Here is a 21,740-nt window from a genome sequence, read left to right as displayed (position 1 = left end):
GGATGAAGCAGATTATTTAGACCCATTTCAGTTTGGCTGTAGGCCTGCAACAGCTCTGGTTGCTCTCATTGATTATCGAGAGAGGGGTAGGTAAGTTCTTCCCTGTGGATTCTTCCCAGCCTTTCAGTGGTTTTCTATACCATTGACCACAGTATCCTCCTGAAACAACTCTGTTGGGTTGGGGGTGGGGTTGCAGTGTTATTATAGTGGCTTTGTTGCAAAGCTTCCCTGCAACAGGAGAGGTGTCCTGTTCTTTATTCTGGTTCAGTTGTTGTCCCGCTAAGTAGCAGATTAGAGGTGACAAATAGCTGGGGTCTTGAGTTAACTGAACCAATGTCAAGATTAATCCACTGGCTTTTAAATTGTGTGTTCGTTGAAATGTTTAGACAGCCAGTTTAATATAAAAACACTGCAAGTTAAGCCAACTTTAGGTCAGAAAAGCTTTTTGCTATTGGATCTTACAACTAATGAATAAGCTAGGCTCTTTTAACCAGGCATTCTTTGTGAATTGCCAGCACAAAATGGTAAACATTTTGCTAACTCCTTTTTGTACATGTGAAAGTTGGTGCATATTTGGGAAGAAAACTGGGTGTGTTACAAAATGCACTCTGGAAGATTGGCTGTTTGCAGGAATAGCTTTAGTGGTTGTAGCACTGCCTTTTCATGTGGGGAATGGATATGATAATTACAAGTGGTCTGTCAGGGGGTCCTGGCCAGAGCAAGGATAAATGACTCATGTCCTTTTTATAGACAGGAGGGAAAGGGCAGCAAGCTCTAAGCAAACAGGGTTCCCTCAGGGTTATTCAGAAGGCACTTCCGAGGACTTAGGGAGTAACCCCTTTGCCCCAGCCAGCCATTTTTATGCAGCAACTATCCTGAGGTTCTTTTTAAAATGTATTCAGCTCTGTCTCCTGAGCTGCTCTTGGCCAATAAGGTTAATCTCAGGCTGGAGATATTGGGGATTGAACCTGGGCCCTCTGCATACCCCTAAGCTACGACTGTCCCTCACTGTACCTCAAAAAGAGGTTCCTGACTCTCTGCAAACACAGATACTAAAACAGGGAACATCTGTTTCCTGGAATGACAAGGAGAGGCCAGATCCAGTAGAATTATTCAGCAAGAAGTAGGTAATTCAAGGAATGGGGTGGATTCAATGGACCAACTTCAATTACTGAAGCTGCATATAAAAACGAGAGAAATCAGTTGCTGAAAGGCCTGTGGTGAAGGAGAGGCTGGCACAGAGGATTTGACTGCGCTGGGGCCTCGTTTCATTTAACTATGAAATCGGACGTGACCGATTGATTGCTACTCAGTGCCAGAACATGATATTGATCCGCTGCTGGGAGCTCTCTCCATCTGGTTGTTTGCTTGTCCTCTGCAATATGTTCCTCAAATTGTGCAAATTAATAAGGTGGGAGGAATTACAGGTGCTCCTGGCTTGCTAGTAATTGGAAACAAGCTAATTATTTTTGTATGCCATTATTGTGTGCCTGTCTAATCCAGATCACCCTGGACTGTTCAATACCAGTGAAAAGAAACGAGCTAACCAACTGATTTAAATATTGGCAACATGTTTAGTTATTGCTCTCTTCCAGAAAGCAACAGCCTTCTTGCTTGCGCTGTGGGCCCATTTAGAAGCTGCGTAGATGCATATTGATTGCCTCCTCTTTCAAAGAAAAGAATGCACAGGCTCCAAGGAGAGAGGACTCCAGAGGGTGAAAGAAAAGACACTGCCTTAGTTATCTGCCATGTGAAGAAACAAGCAATAAATGGTGGGATACGTTTACCAAGCTAGCCAAGCCCTGTACAGTATAGGAGCCTACCCTCTGAGGAGGCTGCCAGGGTGTCAACTGGATTTTCTGTGGCCAGGACATCTCATGGGACTAGGCCCTTAACTCTATTGGCATGTTCTAAACCAGGCATCCCCAAACTTGGCCCTCCAGCTGTTTTAGGACTACAAATCCCATCATCCCTAGTTAATAGGACCAGTGGTCAGGGATGATGGGTATTGTAGTCCCGAAACAGCTGGAGAGCCGAGTTTGGGGGGTGCCTGCTCTAAACAAAGTAAACTACTGGCAAGAACCCATTTCACTGAAGGCAAACCTTGCATAAGAACCAGGCAGGCTAGCCCACCTGAGACCCCACGTAAAAAAAGAAAACCACTCCTTTGGCCCCAGAGTTTTCTGCTGTGAATTGAACATCCATTTCACAACATCAATTGGTACTTCAATTAATTACCCTATTAATCAATAATCACTCCCAATTAAAATAAATGGGGTTTGTTGTTCCTTTCAGGTGATGGGTCTTTCTCTTGTGGAAGGTGAGCGGGGTAACTGATAGGACAAATCAGCCAGCAGCTTTTGCAGGCTACTCCTTGCTGTGCCCGCTGTGATGCAGCAAATACAAACTGTTCCCAGAGGCTGCAGGCAGGGATTTTTTTGGGGGGGGGGGTTAGAGACTGCATTTTATTCCCAGGGAACTTTGTGGGAACCTGCCTGGAAAGAAACAGAGACAGCATAATTTCCCTTCCTTTCCAGGGGCTCAGGGTAACACAGCTGCAGGCTACAGCAGTAGTGCCTTTTGGACCTGGAACAAAGCCCCCCACACTGTGCCCAGATCTTCTGAGAACTGGAAGGATTTGAAGCATGTGGAGTTTTTTAGACACTTTAAAGCACTATAGAAACATTATTATTCTACATTGTCCCTTGAAGCCCAGGCTGCCTCGATGGCTAGGAGTGCTGGTTCTCATCTACAGCCGGTTCACCAGCTATGGTTCCTTTCGGACAGAGATTACTTCGCCACAATACTCCATGCCTCTGGTTACCTCCAGATTGGATTACTGTAATGCCCTTGAAGACAACTAGGAAACTTCAACTGGCCCCAAAGGGCTGCCAGTTCATTTTGGGGATCAATTGAAGGTGCTCACACTAATTATTTATTTCATAAAATTTATATACTGTTTGATTGCAAAAAAAACAAACAAGCCAAACCTGAAAGCAGTTTACAATAAAACTATGAAATTATCAGGAAAAGCAGTTAAACACCAAGTATTTAAAGATTCAAAAAACCTTGATGAATTCAAGATGCACCCCACCTTGTTATTTGGTGGGCTGAGAAGGTAACATTTGAAACTGGTCTCCTTGGCCCACATTTGGTCCTGCCAGAATATCTTCCTCTATACACCATTCCAGCCATCATTATTCAACAGCTTTTGCTGCAGGGCAATGGGGAACATTTTTCCTACAGCAAAGGCAACATGAACTCTGCAGAGCCTCATGCGAACATTTCTTTCCCCATCCTACTTTCCACCCTGTGACAAAATGCAGGCTCCACCCCACGGTTTCAGTGCCTGCCAGCTGTTTCCCGCCTCTTGTTTTGTTCACCATCTCATGTGATGAAGAGTTCCGGAGAGCTCAAAAGGATCGCACACAATTTTGTGACATGCTGGTTGGCCTAATATATGGCCTTAATGTGGATTGTGGGTTTCTTGCTACCTGTTTTTGGAAATGGAATAAAAAGGAGAGCCATGGCTCACATCAACCTTGGTACCAATAAGATGGTAAGAGATACAGCCTGCCAGCCTGTTATCCAGAACTGGGAGTGGAGGTCAGTTATTTGAACATAGCCTGGATTATTATTTCCTTTTGCCTACGGCAATTGTGATGGACCAGAAAATCCAAGAAGAAAAATAAACTGCACAAAGGCACAAGGGTTGATCTCTTCAGTTCCAGGGTTTTTGCTTTTACAGGTTGGTTATCATTTTGCTCCTAATGAAAATTTGAAAAGCAACTGCGGCTGCAAAGGGCTGATTGATTTGTGTGCTCACGTTCCATTTTTTTCCCATGAAGAAAAAAAATCCATCACCGTTTTGTAATGCCTATGGAATATACAGAAGGTGAACTAGTTGCAAGAATCCACTGCACTCTTTCAGAATTTGTTTTCAACTGAAAAGGTATGTGTACTACTAAAATAGTGAAACAAAATACAAGAAGCCATCAGCTTCTTTCAGGGAGCAATGCTTGCAAAATATGAAAATCTGAATTGTGGTCAAGATGCATTATATGCAACCACCTCTTGCAAATGACTGGATATATTGGTAGAGACTCATGTAGTTTTTGTACAAGTAGAGATTTCTTTCAATCTTTGTTAGAAAGTTGGAGGCTCAATATGGGGGAAATATTAAAATATTCTACTTTTCAAAATGGAATTTTAAGTGTTCACAGTTCTCCCATTGGAGGGATGTAGAAAGCATCCCGAAAGATCAGTGTTGGGACCAGAGTTTTTTAACTTGTTCCTAAATCACCTGGTGTTAGAGGTGAAAAGTGAGGTAGCAAAGTTTGTTGATGAGACCCAATTATTCAGAGTGGTTAAAAACAATAATGGATGTAAAGAAGCTCCAAAAGAATTTTTCCAAATTGGGTGAATGGGCAGTAAAATGGCAAATGAAATTCAATGTAAACAAATGTAAAGTGATACACACCAGGGCAAAAAATTCCTAACAGCATATATGCCTGTGGGGCCCTGAATTGGCAGGGACTAACCAGGAACAAAGACCCGGAGTCATAGTCAATTAAAAAGATGTTGACTCTGTGCAGCAGCAGCGAAAAATATGAATTCCATGTTTGGAATCATTAGGAAAGAATTGAAAATAAATTATCCATATCATGTTGTAATGCGAATCTGTGCTGCAAACACACTTGAAATACTGTGTACAGTTCTGGTTGCTCATCTCAAAAAGGATTTTATAGAGTTGGAAAGAGGCAACCAAAATTCCCAAGGGGATCATTGCAACATTTGGGCCTTTTTCATTTTAAAGAAAAGGCAAGAAGAAACATGATAGTGGCGTATAAAAATATGCATGGTATAAGAAAATGGGTGGGTATACGTTTTTATCCTTTTTATAGACCCCAACAATTTATTTAGACCTGACTGTCTGGAGTATCAGGCATACAGAGTAGACGGAAGAGGTTCATCTGGAGTTGGTTGATGAGGGACAACTTTGCCTTTGTCATTTTCAACATGTGCCCGCCAAACATGACCATTTTCCATTTTTTCTTCTTCTGCTTTGGCTTCTAGGGTCAGAATGGCGGCATAGCCATGGGAGACTGGAATTTCCTGGGCGGGATTTTGGAGGAAGTCCACATCCATTCTACCACGATTGGCAAGATCTGGCTGACCATCCTCTTTATCTTCCGGATGCTGGTCCTTGGCGTGGCTGCTGAAGACGTGTGGGATGATGAGCAAGCAGACTTCATTTGCAACACGGAGCAGCCCGGCTGCAGGAATGTCTGCTATGACCAGGCCTTTCCCATTTCCCTCATCAGGTACTGGGTCCTGCAGGTGATCTTTGTCTCTTCGCCCTCCTTGGTCTACATGGGCCACGCCTTGTACAGGCTGAGGACCCTGGAGAAGGAGCGGCAGAAGAAGAAGGCCCAGGTGAGGGCTGAGCTGGAGGGGACAGCCCCAGAGAAGGCGGAGGATCGGAGGAGACTGGAGAAGGAGCTGCGGCAGCTGGAGCAGAAGCGCCTGAGCAAAGCGCCCTTGAGGGGCTCGCTGATGTGCACCTACCTGGTCCATATCCTAATGCGCTCTGCCCTGGAGGTGGCCTTCATGATGGGCCAGTACCTGCTCTACGGCTTCCAGCTGGAGCCGCTCTACCAGTGCCGGCGGCCGCCGTGCCCCAACGTGGTCGACTGCTTCGTCTCCCGGCCCACCGAGAAGACCATTTTCCTGCTCTTCATGCAAGCCATCGCCGTCGTGTCCCTCGCCCTCAACGGCCTGGAAGTCGCCCACCTGGCCTGCAAGCGCTGCCGAGCGGGCTCCTGCGGCGCTTCGCCCTCGGCCCTCGGGGGCAGCCCGCGCTCCGCCCTGCTGGGCCAGCACTCAAACCCCCCGCCCTGGGGACCCTGCCCGGACGACCGCCTCGCCCAGGGCCCACCACCCGCAGCCGATGAAGCCCACCCGCCGCCCGGCCCTCGCAGCCCGACGCGGAGCAGCAGCAGCAGCACCAAGGAGAGCGGCCCCGGCGTCGACGCAGCCCAAGCGATGGCCGGCTCCTCTTCCTCGTCCCGCTCGCCGCCGCCCGCGAACGGTGCCCGGCGCGGCTCCTGCAGCGGCGGGGAATCGGGCAGCGCCGTCTCCTCGGCCACGGCGGCGCCGAGCACGGCCGACTCCCCGCCCTCCAGCACCGGCAGCGAGCGGGGACAGCAGAGCCCCCAGGAAGGGAGCTTCCAGCCCGGTCACGGCCGGACTCGCGCCTCCGCCGAGGGGAGCCAGTCGGGAGACTCGGCTTCCTGCAAGGGCGGTGGCGGCAGGGCAAGGAGGAGCGGCAGGAGCGGCGGTCCAGGACTCCCCCCGCCCCGGAAGGAGGCCTCGGCCTGCGGGGGCAGCCACAGGCGGGCGCCCACGGACCTCCGCGTCTGAGCGCTGCTCCTGGAGGGCGGGGCCGCCTTCGGGCCTTCGTCTTCCCCCTCCAGGGAGGGGCGGGATCTGCGGGGAGAGGCAGCACAGCCATAGAGGTAGGAAAAATAGAGTGCCCTCTTGCTCTCCTGTTGTCTCTGCGGGGAGAGGGGATCTCCTCGGCCGCTTTCGACCTTCGCCTCCATACACCCTTGTTCTCCCGTGGCGGGCGCCGCCTCCAGGACAACGTGCGAGAAGCCTCGGGGGCAGCGAAGACCCAGTGAACGTGGAGCGTGTACGTCTACAAGTCTAAGTCTATGATGGCGTCGGCAAGAGGAGCGTCGGTCTCCATGGCGACGCGCGGACGCCGCGTCGCTTACAAAGGGTGCGAAGCGCACGCGCAGTCTTACTTCCGGCTCAGGCGGCGGACCCCATGGCGAATTACAAGGTGGGGCGCCCGCGGAGAGGGAAAGAGGGAGGGAGAGATGGAAGGAGGGGTGGGCGGGGGAGCGCGGGAGCCCCCTCAAGCCCCTGACTCCCTCATTCACTCCCTTACAGGCCGCCGACTCCAAGAGGGAGCAGTTCCGCCGCTACCTGGAGAAGTCCGGCGTCATGGACAGCCTCACCAAAGGTAAGCCGGGCAGGAGGAAGACGAAGAGGAGGAGGAGTGCAGGGACGTACCTCAGTAGGCAGAGCGCCTGCCTGGCATGCAGAAGGTCCCAGCTCCAGTCTTGCCTGGAACGTTGGAGAGTTGCCACTGCCAGTCAGTGCGCACTATGCTGGACGAGTGGTCTGGCTCAGTATAAGGCAGCTGTTGCCTATGTACTCAGGGTGCAGCGGGGCAAAGCGAGCCACTCAGCCTCCTCTTTCCTTTCATCCCTCTCTCCCTTTTCTCCTTCTGCAGTCCTGGTGGCCTTATACGAAGAACCCGAGAAACCCAGCTGTGCCTTGGAGTATCCTTCACTTGTCTGGCCTACTTGATGGGGATGAGAATAATGGAGGGGAGAGGGGAGCCCTGTCAAGCTAGGGAAATGAATTCTCGCAGTAGCTCAGTACAGCCCTGAGCTAGCCCTGAGTCCTGCCCCCGTTGCATTTTCTGGTTCTATAGGATAAAGTGCTGTGGACCCAATTACGAGGCTCCCTAAAGGGCTCCTTGCAGCTCAGTAGGACTCACTATTTTCAGGAGTAAACCTGACTTTGGTGGGCTGAAAGCCTAAAAACGAAAGTAGATGTGCAGACAGATGGCAGCACCTGAGTTAACTGGCATAGTTTAGAATTTGGTGAGTAGCTCAGGCTGCAGCTCATCAGTTGCACAGTGAGGTATCATCCAAGCAAGCAAATAACTTAACTTTTGGTTAAAAGCTTTATGAAACATCACTTAGGAGCTACTGCTCCAGAAAATCCTGAAGTGGAAGCCCTTCGCTTGGAAGTGGCAGAGATGAAAGAGAAGTATGAAGCCATGTTGGAAGAAAATAAGAAGCTAAAAGCAAAGGTAAAGTGTTCAGTGTTTGTGGAGTGTAAAGCTCATCCAGGCAGTTTCCTGCTGCTGACCTGGGGCCACCTCACCCATGAGGCAAGGTGAAGTGACCACCTCAGGCAGCAGGATCCACAGGGGTAGCAGATCCAGCCTCCAGTAAATGCATTGTTTGCTGCTGCTGCCGCCACCACCATCAATGTGATACCATTCACAGCTGCTCCATGTTCCTTGGAGGCTAGATCTGCTGTCTTCTTGGCAGCCCTCCCCAGTGCCACCTAGGGTTGCCAGACTCAATAGAGGACAGGATTTCTGTGCCTTTAATTGTCCTGCTCTCTTTTGAGTCTGGAAACCTTAAAGAGAAACCAGCAGACCCTTTGCTTGGAAATTAAACAAAGGGTCTGCTGGTTTCTCTTTAAGGTTTCCAGACTCAAAAGAGAGCAGGGCAATTAAAGGCACAGAAGTCCTGTCCTCTATTGAGTCTGGCAACCCTAGTGCCACCTCTGCAGCAGCTTCTTGGCAAATAAGAGGTGCTGCTGGTCTCCTTCCACCCTTGTTCCCAATGTAGATCTTTATTGTTCCCTTGTTCCCAATGTACATTTTTATTGTCCCCTTATTCACAATGTAATCTTTATTGTCATTGTGTTGAAGTTCTAGCAACTGACACAAAACTCAATCAGATTTATACTTTTAAAATCACAATTTCTTTATAAAGGTAGCTTAGTAACTTGTTTGGCAAGCCAGCCAAAGGGCTATTATGCACTGCTAATGTATCCACACTAACAAGAGTGTCAACCCATAGCATACTTTTTTTGACACAACATAATTTTGGGAACATAATTTTGGGAACCCACCTAAATGATCTGAGACTTAATCAGGGTGTTTCTCTTTGCAGCTCGCTCAGTATGAACCACCTCAGGAAGAGAAGAAGGAATAAGTCCCTTTTGTATTACTTGAATAAAAGACCCTGAAGCACACAAATCTAGTGTTCCTGACTCTTGCAGTAATAAGTCTCCTTCATATGCTTTTGTAAACATGGTGACTATTATCTTTCAATACCTTGTCTTGAAAAAAAATAGAGAACATTAAATAGAAAAGCACTGTTTAAAAGTGGATCCATTATACAGCGGGACAATATTTCTATTTATTTCATTGGAGGGCTGAAAGTTTTTATGAAAGACAAATAAGGGTACAGACAGTGGTGTGGTGAGTCATAGAACTGTCGGGTTGGAAGAGACGCCGAGGGTCATCTAGTCCAACCCCCTGCAATGCAGGAATCTCAACAAACATCCATGACAGATAGTCATCCAACCTCTTTTTAAAAACTTCGAATGACTTGGACTTGAATGCCACTTAAAATTCCTAGGGGAAAGCTAACTTCCCTTAGAACAGGAGCAGCCAACCCAAGATCCTCCTGCAATTCCCAATTAAGAGTGCTTAGAATTGTAACCTTAATTCTTTTTGGCCAGTGAAAGAATCAATATGTGGGATGCTGGAAGTTTCAGCTATTCCTCCATAGAAAATTCCTGGTCATGCTGTTTTAGTGAGTCCGTGGAAAAGGGAAAGGAGTGGAGGGTTTGGGGGTGTCAGTTTATTAGCTTTCACGGCCGTAGCACACTTTTTCAGGAGAGCTTTTGAATGGGTGGAGGCCAACCCCCCCACCGCCACCGCTTCCATGTGATTCCAGGTTGGTTCGCGACGCTGAAACAAGGACATCCTAAACCAGGCATCCCCAAACTTCAGCCCTCCAGAAGTTTTGGACTACAATTCCCATCTTCCCCGACCACTGGTCCTGTTAGCTAGGGATCATGGGAGTTGTTGGCCAAAACATCTGGAGGGCCGCAGTTTGGGGATGCCTGTCCTAAACGTTCGATGAATTAGCTGCTGCCGCCGCAGGTGACACAACACTGAAGGCCGCCGCTGTTTCTGCTCCCTTGACAAAACCAGGAAGTCGCCCGGAAGGCGGATCCCAGGTGGGGGTGGTACTAGAAGAAGAAGAAGACGCGCCATTGGGCGAGGCGGGGCCTGCTATCGGATGTCATCAAAGGGCGCCCCTTCCTTACCGGACAGGTAGCTGAAAGCACGGCCCCCGCGCGCCCCCCTCCGGTCACGCGCCGCGCTGCCGTCTCATTTTCGGCCAATGGGAATGCCTCTTGCTCCTCCAGGCCAATCGGTTCGCGAGGTGTTGGGAGGTTGGGGCGGGCTCAGGAGCTGTCGGAGTGGGGGCGCCTTTGGCAGCTCGTGATGGCGGCCCTGCAATTCGGGGCGGCGGCGGGTCCTGGTGCGGTCGAGGAGCCAGCGTCGGGGGCTCTGCCCGGCGGGAGCCTCGGGGCGGCGGCAGCAGCAGCAGCAGCGGCGGGAGATTCCTTCCCGAAGGACTTTGGCTACGGCGCAGAGGACGACGACGAGGAGGAGGATGACGAAGAGGACATTGATGGCGGGGCCGAGCTGGGCGGCGGCAGCGGCGGAGGCATCATCGGGGGGCCTGGCGGGAGCGGCGGCGTAGGAGGCGGCGGGGGCAGCAACTGCGGGCTCGGCTCGGGCGGCGGAGCGGGCGGCGACTCCTCCAAGCAGCCTCGGATCTTGCTTATGGGGCTGCGCCGCAGCGGGAAATCGTCAATCCAGAAGGTGCGCAGGGCCTCCCGCCCCCTCCTCCCTGGCGTGGGGTCGTGTCTGGAGCATCGCAGGGGCTTCGGGACAGCGAGTGCCCTGGCGACGAGGGAGGAGGTCGAAGTTTAGGGTCGGACTAGGACCTGAGAGGAAACCAGGGTTCAAACTCCCTGAGTGATCTTGCGGGGCCAGTCATTGTCACTCAGCGCAACCTACCTCACAGGGTTGTTGTTGAGATAAAATGGGGAGGGGGAATCATATGCACCACCTTGAAATCTTTAGAAGAATGGTGGGATATAATTGGGTGTATTATTATTAACAATAATAATAGTCACTCATTATTGGGGAGGGCAGGGGGACTAATGGGGTGGAGGGAGGCTGCAGGGGTATAAGCAAGATTTATCTTCTCTTCCTGCTCAAGAGGAACAAGGTAAGTTCTTACCCTATTACTCCACCGTTCAACCTGTCATTCCACATCAAGATGTCTACAGGCCTGACATTACTTTTCTGGCTCCTCCTCATGGTAGCATCATAGTTGGCAGTTCGGGCAAGAGATTTGGGAGAAAGATGCAGCTTCAGGTACTCAGTCCTGATCCTCACTGAGAAGGGGGGGAGTTGTGCCTCTTGTTGTTTTGGAGATAAAATGGATGGGTGGAGGAGAGAACAAGGATTCTTGAGTTCCTTAGTGGAAGGAAGGATAGAAATGTAAAACAGCAAAAAAGTAAATAATGGTTGTATGCTCTCTATTGCAAACAGGTGGTGTTCCACAAAATGTCTCCTAATGAAACCTTATTCTTGGAGAGTACCAACAAAATCTATAAAGATGATATTTCAAATAGCTCCTTTGTGAACTTCCAAATATGGGATTTTCCTGGACAAATGGATTTTTTTGATCCAACGTTTGATTATGAGATGATCTTCAGGGGAACTGGAGCCCTCATCTATGTTATTGATGCACAGGTCATTATGAAGCTTGACTTTGGGGAGCAGAGTAGGTTGCTCTGTGAGTGGTGGGGAGGATGTACAGTATTGGGGCTGTTGCAAGTAATGATCCTGAACATAAATATCAAGTGTTGAAGTAGCTGTAGTCTATCTGTTGTTATCTTTTAAACAGGTCACAGCTCAGAGTAGATTACAACCTTTAAAATGCTGGTAACGGCTGGAATGACATTGTGTAAGGGCATTACCATATCAGATAGGAATACTACTGGGAAATTTGGGCAGTGTTAAGTAAGGTAGAACACAGCAATCCAGCAAACAATCCAGCATTTAGAGACCAGTTTGTGGTTGAATTTAACAGTTTCTGTAACAGTATTTTTAGGCTTTGGGATGAGATCTGGTCAAGAATAGAACTATTTTGATTCTGAAGTATCCTTGGGATTTTCATAAGGTCTGTTTCTATTATAGTACATAATTGTAAATTGTAAATATCAACAAGCAGACATCACTACATTTCTTAGTAATGTATGGCCTGTACATTTAATTCTGAGTGAAGAATGTGTATTATATTTTGCTTACAGGATGACTACATGGAAGCATTAACCAGGTTGCACATTACAGTCTCAAAAGCTTACAAAATTAATCCAGAAATGAACTTTGAGGTTTTTATTCATAAAGTTGATGGTTTGTCAGATGATCATAAAATAGAAACTCAAAGAGATATTCATCAGAGAGCCAATGATGATCTTGGCGATGCTGGGCTAGAAAAACTTCACCTTAGGTAAGTGGACTTCATTTGGACACAATTTTCTCCCATTTGAGACCAAATCTGGAGAAGCTGTATTTTTAGGGCTTGTTTAATGCTGGGACCATCACCTGAATAATCAGTTGTTGTTGTTGTTGGCATCTGCTTGTCTTGAGAGACAATGAAGTGCGCCTACGGGGATGAAGTCAAACCACTGTGCAAGCTTGGGCAGTGTGTATGGAGGTGGTGGGCTGCACAGGCGACAGGACCCTGACCCCCCACCCACCTTGCTGATGTTGACCAAAGAAAAGCAGAACAGTATGTTTGATACCAGCTTGGGTGCAGGAGTTGCAAGGTGTCATCTAACTCCACTTTGGATTTATGTAGCGTTTATTCCTTAGATTTTTCTTCTCCTTCAAGGCAGCGGAGGTTTAAGATCAGAATTTTCCTTCTCCTAGATGGGCTACCTTCCCAGGTTGATGAGCCCCATCTGCCCCTCACTTCCCTCTACAGCACATGCAGGGTCTATGTGGTGTTAGGGGAGGGGTAGTACCTCTGGTGCGGTGCATGTCATGCTCCTTCTGGGGTAGTTTGTACACCTTTGGTCCTCACCCTGCACCCAGCTCTCACCTGTGGCTCCTAGAAGCTCTCAGCATGCAACAGCAGCCACATCCCAGGAACAACTTTTAACTGGTTGGCTAAACCAAGTGAGGGTAGCCTATGGGTCTCAAATCCTCAGTGAGTTAGGGACTTCCCCTGCATGCAAATACTGGCTCTGAGCAGCTAAGACCAATAGGGAGTCTGTTGGTCAAGAAGGAGTCATATGTTACTTGACTAATATGACTCTTAATCTACACATGAATAAAGAGGTAGTTCTGAAGGGAGGGGGGATTTGCATAATGTTAGAAGAGGTATTTTCTCTTCCATACAAAAAGGAGGAATATGTATTCCAAGATGGTACTAATCATTTGTGGGTTTTGTGAGTAGTTGGGTTTAAAAATCATTAGTCTCTGTTGATTATTGTTTGCATCTTCTTAAAAAGTGTACGTTCAGTTTCACCAGACATTATGGAAATTACAATTTGTGCAAAATGTATTTAGCTAGGGTGCTGATAAGGTAGTGGGTCAAGCGCATCGAATTCAAATTTTACAAAAGTTAGCATTGTCTTCAGATTGTGTTCTGGGCCTAAATATGGTGCTCACACTTAGGTTTAAAGCCCTTGATGGCTTGGGCCCTAAATATCTACAAGAACACCCACTCTCATGTGTAGACCTGTCCAGGCCATGAGATCTGCAGATGAGGCCCTATGGGGGAAGGCTCTTTCCAGTAGTGGCCCTGCAGCATTCCCTCCCCCCTGAGGTATGTCTGGCCCCTTGATTATAGACTATATTTAAAGAGAAATGTTTTTAAAAAGGGTTGCTCCTTATTGTGTGCAATAAGGAGAGATTGCAAAAATATTTAAACTGCTTTTGCTCTTTGTTATCTCCCCCCTCACTGTTTCTTTGAGATGCAAATTAGTCTTTACCTTAAAAGGTCTCTTTGGAAGCCATGATCTCATCACTGAGGGGAACAAAGAGAAAAATAAGGATTTCCAGAGTATGTTCAATGTCTTTGAAGCTCTTCAGTGTGGGCCTCCTTTGATGCTTCAGTTTTGCTTTCGGTATGGCAAAGCAGCTAATTAAACCTGAAACTGTTCTGATAGCTAATAACAGTGTTCTGCTTTGTAGTTTTTATTTGACCAGCATCTATGATCATTCTATATTTGAAGCCTTCAGTAAGGTGGTACAGAAGCTCATTCCACAGTTGCCAACTTTGGAAAACCTGCTAAATATCTTTATATCGGTAAGTAGGTGTTGTACATGTACTTTAATTGTCATGCTTTTGTACCCTGCCCTGGGAATGTTTAGTGAAGATTAGGGAATGAATGCAATGATTTGTTTTTAAATGTTGCAGTAATGGTTTGTTGGGTCGGTAAGCATATGAACTTGCTTAGAAGCTCTCATTTGGAAGGCATATTGCTAAGAAATAATGAGTAACTGGCATATTTGGTTAGAACTTGGAATTACAGGCTTTTGCTTCTAAAACGTGTGTAGTTCTCTGTGGGCTCCAGCAGATGGGGAGCTCTCAAACCATGATCTATGCTAGACTTCTTCATTACAGCACCTGCAATAGCAGCTTGTGCTCAGTTGGGGCTCTTGTGAGCAAATAGACTGTCTCTTCAGCTCTAGCCAGTGGCCAGATGTCCAATTGCATCTTCGAGGATGAGATGCTCTCTCCAAGGAGAAGATTTTGAAGGTGGTTTGGAGGCTCTATAGCAGGCATCCCCAAACTTCGGCCCTCCAGATGTTTTGGACTACAATTCCCATCTTCCCCGACCACTGGTCCTGTTAGCTAGGGATCATGGGAGTTGTAGGCCAAAACATCTGGAGGGCCGCAGTTTGGGGATGCCTGCTCTATAGGCTTATATCAGGCACAAGCAAACTTGGCCCTCCAGTTGTTTTGGGACTACAATTCCCTGACGACTGGTCCTGTTAGGTAGGGATGATGGGAGTTGTAGTCCCAAAACATCTGGAGGGCCAAGATTTCCTATGACTGGCTTATATCCTCCATAGACAGAATAATTGCGTTTTTTAATCAGCATTTTTAATCAGACATTTTAATCAGCAAGAAAAAGATTTACGTCCCCTTAAGATTTAAGCTTCCACCTTTGGACTTTATATTTTTTAAACAAGATTCTAGTACAGGCGTCCTTAACCTCGGCCCTCCAGATGTTTTTGGCCTACAACTCCCATGATCCCTAGCTAGCAGGACCAGTGGTCAGGGATGATGGGAATTGTAGTCTCAAAACATCTGGAGGATCGAGGTTGAGGAAGCCTGGTCTAGTACAACTATCAACTTCTGTGTAAAAAGGCAAGTTTTTATCCAACCTATGTACACCTCCCCCCAACTGCGTATAATAAAACACCAGCAAAATAAAGCAAGCGCTTGTGCAGCATAATAGGCTTGGCGGGATTTAGTAGGCCTCCTAAAGCGCACAGACATTTTCCTAAATAGTTGACTGATATCTTTGGAGATGGCAGCAAATGTGGACAAGGCAGAATCCACTACTAGAGAGACTTGCTTGTCGCTTTAGAAAAAAGATATCCAGTTATTTATTACCTTCTGAGCGTGTTTAGTTGTTTTGGGTGCCTTCATTTCAGACTGCAAAATGGACAGCAGCTGCCCCATCACTACCACCAGTTTGAAAATCAAACTGGTGGTATGGCTGTCAGTTTTGCAACTGGCACAGTGTGCTATTTGAAACACTGGTGGTGGTGTCTTTGAGGTAGGTTTGGCTAATGTGAGGCCACCATCTTCATTTCCTGCAAGAGATAGTGATGGCTGCTTGGGTGGCTTTGAAAGGAGATCAGACAAATTTCTGGGTGTCTGTGCTCTGCCTCCACCATTGGAGGTAGTTTGCCTCTGGAAGCCAGTTGCTGAGAATCTCAGGTGGGAAGAGTGTTGCTGCTCTTGCACTCGGTTCCTACCTTTGGGCTTCCCATTGGGGCATCTAGTTAACCACTGTGGAGAACAGGATGCTGGGCAAGATTTGGGCCTGATCCAGCAGCTTAGCTCTTCTTACTTGCGTTCTTAGAGTGGGGGTGGAAAGCCCCTTCGTGTCTGACCATCTCCCTTCAGTAAAAAAGTAAAACAAGAGTCGCCAGTAAGCTGACAAATAGTTCAGTATGTGAGACAACCATTTTAACTTGTTTTTTCTTCTTTAAGAATTCTGGTATTGAAAAAGCTTTTCTCTTCGATGTCGTCAGCAAGATATATATTGCAACGGATAGTTCGCCTGTAGATATGCAGTCATACGAGCTCTGTTGCGACATGATAGATGTAGTCATTGACGTTTCTTGTATATATGGGTAAGTACCATGTGGTGCTTCTATGGCATTTCAGAGAATCTTAAAGTAGCTTAGAGGGAAATCTGTTCTCAAATGTCATGAGAAAATGAAAACCTAGCATCAAGGAAGTCCGGGCTTTTGGAATATTGGGTATGAAGCTAAAATACATTTTCTGTATGATTTTGTTGCTAGTAAGGAGGGGTACTAGAAAGTGCAGTGTCTGTTTTGAGCGAGTGATGTAAAGTAGGAAGGTGTTTGGATGGATTCATGTGTAAATATTTTTATGTATTTATGATACTGAGACATTTTAATATGTTCATTTGTACTGAATAATGAGGAAAACCTTTTGTATGCTGCCATTCACATTATGCATCTTACAATCAGCTCCAACTCTTTTCCGTACTATTGCTAAACCTACTATTCCACACCCACACCCCAGTCCCATGCCTGTGCATCTTATTTGCCTAAATATAAAACTCCCCCCCCCCCAGTTGAACTTCGTTTTGTTTTGGCCCTTTTTATCAAGGTTGCTTTGAATTTCCTTCTTGCCTTTTGAGGTGTTAGCTGTCTTCCCAGTCTTGTATAGTTTGCAAATCTGATCAGGATTCCTTTCACCCTCCATCTAATTCAGTGGAGAGGACCAGACCCAGGGTAGGGGCCTGCACTACCCCATTCCAAAACCTCTCTCTAGTTTGATGAGGAGCTGTTGGTGAGCATTTTCTTTTTGGCTAGTTTTACAACCAGCTGCGAATCCCTCAGCTATGAATCTTCAGTCCTGCATTTAGCTAGCTTCTTCATCAGAATATCATGGTACATTGTTCAAATGCTTTGCTGAACTCAAGATAAATGGTGTCCACAAGATTCTCACAATCCTCATTGCTGCTTAATGCCTCAGCCCAGTATTCAATTATTGTTAAAATGCTGCCTCAAAGTCCTTAGCCAATTGTGTGCCCTGAATAGTCCCTTCTGTCTCAAACAACCATAGGCTCAAGGAGGATGGGAGCGGCAGTGCCTACGACAAGGAGTCCATGGCCATCATCAAGCTCAACAACACAACTGTGCTGTATTTAAAAGAAGTGACCAAGTTTCTGGCCTTGGTGTGCATCCTTAGAGAAGAAAGCTTTGAACGCAAAGGTGAGGAAGAAGATTGGTGTGTCCCTCCATTGAGTGCCTGGGCTCCAGCTTCTATGGGGTCGCACAAATCTGGTAATTGCAATTTGTGAAGAGTTGATCCTCTGTGAGCTGCACTCGCCAAAATCCCCTTTGGGCAAGTTTTCATACCTTCTCATTAGTCTTCTGCAGCCTTATTTGTTTATTTACAGTATTTATAGCCTAGAGTGGGGTGCAAGGAAATAAAAATAAAGAGAAACAATATACAAAATTATATAAGCAGAATCAACAAACAACTAAACAATCTATCATAAGGTGCACAGGCAAAAGTTTCATGGTGTCGGTCCTCAAGTGGGAGCTGAGCAGTGTGTGCCTGGGCTTGTGGTGCCAGCCTGGAAGAAGGGGAAAAGGGCTGCAAAGATTCAAGCAAAGGGCAGCAAGCCTGGGAGGGTGCTGAGAGCCTCCTTATGGAAAAGTTCCTTCTGCATGATGTGTTTTCAGTGCAGTGTAAAACTCTATTGGAGGCTGTTTTTGTGTGTGTGTGGCCCTTGCATCAAATAGCTTGTGCGATTTGATGCCCTCCTTAGTGCTGCCCTCCTCATCTCTGCCTAGTGCTCCAGGGCCTCTGGAGTCACATACTCTGCCCTAGACTCAACCTATATTCAATCATTTTCCAGGCTGGCTGACTCCAAAATCCATTTTGGATGGCTTCCCTGCTTCTAAAACCGTGTTGCAGATCAAGGGCCCATTTCTACATTTATCCTGTCCCAGTTATTCTTACTAAAGAGGCTCGGGTTTGGGCTTCCATCCAACTGAATATTTATTTGCCATGCAATCTCTGCTGCTTGCATCCAAACCCTGAAGCAGTGCGAGTGTCTGCCTGAGCATGTAAAGTTGCTCATCCTCCTGGGTTGTGTTTTGTGTTGTTGTAGCTATTTGTGTCTCGACCAGATAGGCAGTCTGAGATGCTGGAAGAGCAGGGCCCCTTTCTAACATGCCTGGATACTTTCAGGCATGTTAAAACAAGAATGGGCATGTTTAGTCAACTGTGTTTTGGAATGTGTTTGGCAGAAACTGTGATGCAGCTGTAGAACTTCTGTCTGCTGCTGCGCAGAACAGAGCTGGGTCAAGGGTTTACACACAGAATGAATGTCACCTGTGGTTTGTTTCTCTTGCTCTCCCAGGTTTAATAGACTACAATTTCCACTGCTTCCGCAAGGCCATCCACGAGGTCTTTGAAGTGGGCATTTCCTCCCACCGATCCTGCAACCATCAAGCAAACATCCCTGGTCTAAAAGCAGTGACTCATAACGGCACTCCTAGAAATGTCGTCTAGCGGAGGGGACCCAAGGCGGGTGGCCAAGTGTTCCCTGCTCCGTGTCTGTGTGTTGGGGATGGACAGCACAGAGAACTGGCTCCATACATTCCTGTGTGTGCATTCTGGAAGAGACGGGACTTTGCCTTGTGGAGCTGCAATCGTGGCAGGCGTGGCACAACTGAAATGGCCTGGAAGTGGGCCTGCTTCCTCCCCCGCTTCGACACCTCCCTTGATACAAAACAAGGCGTGGATGATTCCGGAACTGAGTTGATTTGACACTCTGCATTCCTTGTGGTTTTTTTTAACATGCGTAGTGTTAGTGCATTTGCGTTTCAAAGAAATTGGCGTTCATAAACTCAAACATGACAGCTTGTTGTTTAGTTTAGCGCAATTTCAAACATTCCATCCTTTGAGTTTTATAATATCATATTGCGGTTAACCCCTTAAAAAAATTCCATCTTCTGTGAAATGAATGTGATGCCAAGTGGTGCCATTTCCCTCTGCAGACCCACTGAGTGCAAAGCTCTCTTTTTATTGGAGAACAGGATAAAAGGCAAGAATCGGCAACCTTAACTTCGTCGCTCGAAAGTGGTTTAGAATATGCTCGTCTTGCATTCTCAAGCTTGTTGGCAGGCCACTTAACAATTTGCTGCAGCAGTTCCTGTACTTGTCCTTGAAGATGCTTTTTGTAGTAAACGATTCAAATTCTGCCCAGTTGTGGCTAATGTGTTTGGATTTAAGTGCGTTTTCCCATTTTTTGAAGCTATGCTTCAATTGCATAACAGGTTAGTTTTTGTAAAATATGGTGTGCAACTGAACTCTGGTTGCTAGAATTCTCTGTAGCTGCTCACCAGGCAAGGAAGTGCCTTTACCTCAAGGTCAGGAAGATACAAAGGCCTCCCTGAACTCCATATTCTGCACATATTCCATTGGATGGAAGCTCCCTTCCAACTCGTGTGTGGACTTCCCTTTGTGGCCTCGTGCACATCAGACAACGCTTGTGTATTCCCAAGCCATGGAACCTTTTCTCTCCTCAGATGTCAATGTGGACGCGCCAACGTTTTAACAGGGTGGCTGGTGTTGCCGGCAGCCGACTGTGTCCTTGCACTGTTCGGGAGGCGGGTGGCTCTTGTGGGATTCACGTCTCAGTAGTCCGCATTAATAAAATGCATTTTATCTTGACAGCTGTTTTCTCAGTTAAGTGCATGTGTGAATTGTTGGTTTTGGTGCCCATGCATGGACAGGTCATTGCAGGTCCGTACGCTATTCCTGATGAATTAATTGGGTAGTTGTAGCTGCCGACGGATGCCCTGCAGAAGCTATGCCTTCTGCTTTGCAACACTTGCAAGTGTGCCCCATGCCAAAAAAATGGTGGCAATCAGTTGTTCCCCCATTAATACTGTGTCACTTCAACCACACTCTGGATGTTTTGAAATTTGAACTCTATAGAGAGTACAGTGGTTTTCTGAACAGTTTTTGGTGTTTTCAGAGCTTGGAAGTCTTTCCTCAAAGAAGTCGGCGGAAAGGCAGGAGATGTGGTGCTGATCAGGAGTAAGTGAATTTAGAGGCCTTGCTTGATCAGACCCAGGTCTGTCTGCTTCACTACTGAAGTGTAAGCTATCCCCTGAGCTTTGCCTCGATTGTGCTTGGTACTCGCAAGCATGAAGCTTCTCTTTGGCCAGTAGGATTAATAGTACTCTCCTTCATGATCCTTCCCGAGAAAACCCCCCAGTAAGCTGGCAACAAGTGAATTAGGTGGCAAGGAAGAAAGGACTCTGCTCTGTCCTGAGCCTGCCACACAGATGGCTGATTGTGTGGTTCACATGATAGGTTTATCTCCATAGCACACTATTTTATACAGACGTGTTTAAAGCCAAGCAAGTATATATATATATATATTTATGAATAGAAATCACTCAAACACTTAAGCATTTCTGCAAGCTCTGTTCTCCTAAAGATTCTCTGGATCACATCGCATTAGATTAGCCTCTAATTTGTATGCACCTTTCCACAAAATAAAATGTGCTCAAAGCAGCTTGTGGTACACAAAATGTAAAAACTAGATCTTTGCGGAATTAGATGAAATAGCTAATAGCCATGGTATGTTACTGGAACTGCCATATACTGCAGTGATAGCCCTTGGATGAAGAGCAGTACAGATATATTTTGAAGAGGTGTTTGCCAGTGGAACTGACTCCCTTGGAAGGTGGTGGATTCTCCTTCCTTGGAGGGTTTTAAGCAGAGGTTGGATGGCCATATGTCAGGGATTATTGAGCAGGGATTCCTGCATTGCAGGGGATTAGACTAGATGACCCTTTGGATCTCTTCCAACTCTACAATTATATGATTGACATATGCCCTCAAGTCCCAGGTGCTTGGGCTGAACAGGAAATTGTTATCCATCCCGGCTTGTGAGCTTTCCAGTTACCCCAAGCAGGGATCTTGATGGCACACATTTGTTCTGCAGGTGGGCCTCCAACTCAATTGGCCCCTACCACTTCCATGCTTGCTGGAGGGGAAGAGCACCTGTCTCTCCTTCCTGTAAGCACCTGACACCACCTTTGTACTACACAGTGTAAGGGAAGGACATCATTTAGGCAAGCAGAAGAATCCACTTCCTGTGGAAGAGCACAACCTTTTTATTGGATGCTTCTTGCCCACCATGTTTCTCTGGGAACGGATGGGGGATGGGAAGCATTCTGCCAAAAGTCTGCAACATCTCTGAGTGAGCTGGACCAACATTATTGCAGGCCTTAGAGGCTGGCCTTTGGGCAAAGAAGACCTGGCCACCTGTTGGACAGGTGTGTGCAGGGTGGGTTTGGGTCCCAAAGACGGGTGATTTAGGGCTAGAAGAAAATAAAAAAATCCTTCCAGTAGCACCTTGGAGACCAACTAAGTTTGTCATAGGTATATTTTTTTATTTTGTTTGGACTGTGTCAGACCAACACGGTTACCTACCTGTAACTACGTAGTACTATATACCTATGACAAACTTAGTTGGTCTCTAAGGTGCCACTGGAAGGATTTTTTTTATTTTGTTTTGACTGTGTCAGACCAACACGGCTACCTACCTGTAATTAGGGCTGGAAGGTAATCATGTTGGGAAATGGATTTCCTCATTCAAGGAAACTGGATGTAGGGTTTGCTGCAAAGTCATTGTGGGAAGAGGCATCTTTGTGGCATCCCATGATTAGGAAGAACTTGGGAAGCTATCATAGCCCAGCAAGCATGCACTTCTCTCTCCCCCTGACTTGGCTC

The 21,740-nt window shown here is 47.0% G+C and overlaps 3 protein-coding genes across 3 annotated transcripts; all 3 read left to right on the top strand.

The window, feature by feature from the left end:
* Positions 1–5,097: 5,097 nt before the first annotated feature.
* Positions 5,098–6,423, top strand: GJA9 (gap junction protein alpha 9). Its single transcript, XM_035118762.2, has one exon. It carries the CDS (start codon positions 5,098–5,100, stop codon positions 6,421–6,423), a length of 1,326 nt encoding a protein of 441 aa, XP_034974653.2.
* Positions 6,424–6,733: 310 nt separating this feature from the next.
* MYCBP (MYC binding protein) lies at positions 6,734–8,970 on the top strand. The gene is made up of 5 exons (XM_035119564.2): positions 6,734–6,847; positions 6,958–7,030; positions 7,304–7,352; positions 7,762–7,891; positions 8,769–8,970. The coding sequence occupies exons 1-5, from the start codon at positions 6,833–6,835 to the stop codon at positions 8,808–8,810; spliced, it is 309 nt and encodes a 102-aa protein (XP_034975455.1). The 5' UTR covers positions 6,734–6,832; the 3' UTR covers positions 8,811–8,970.
* Positions 8,971–10,100: 1,130 nt separating this feature from the next.
* Positions 10,101–19,664, top strand: RRAGC (Ras related GTP binding C). Its single transcript, XM_035118761.2, has 7 exons — positions 10,101–10,501; positions 11,240–11,443; positions 12,004–12,203; positions 13,895–14,009; positions 15,933–16,075; positions 17,040–17,188; positions 18,349–19,664. Exons 1-7 carry the CDS (start codon positions 10,118–10,120, stop codon positions 18,498–18,500), a joined length of 1,347 nt encoding a protein of 448 aa, XP_034974652.2. The 5' UTR covers positions 10,101–10,117; the 3' UTR covers positions 18,501–19,664.
* Positions 19,665–21,740: the final 2,076 nt, after the last annotated feature.

Source organism: Zootoca vivipara, chromosome 6, assembly GCF_963506605.1.
Source record: "Zootoca vivipara chromosome 6, rZooViv1.1, whole genome shotgun sequence".
Lineage (NCBI taxonomy): Eukaryota > Metazoa > Chordata > Lepidosauria > Squamata > Lacertidae > Zootoca > Zootoca vivipara.
Note: the sequence above shows the minus strand (reverse complement) of the source record. Positions and strands in the feature narration are given on the sequence as shown.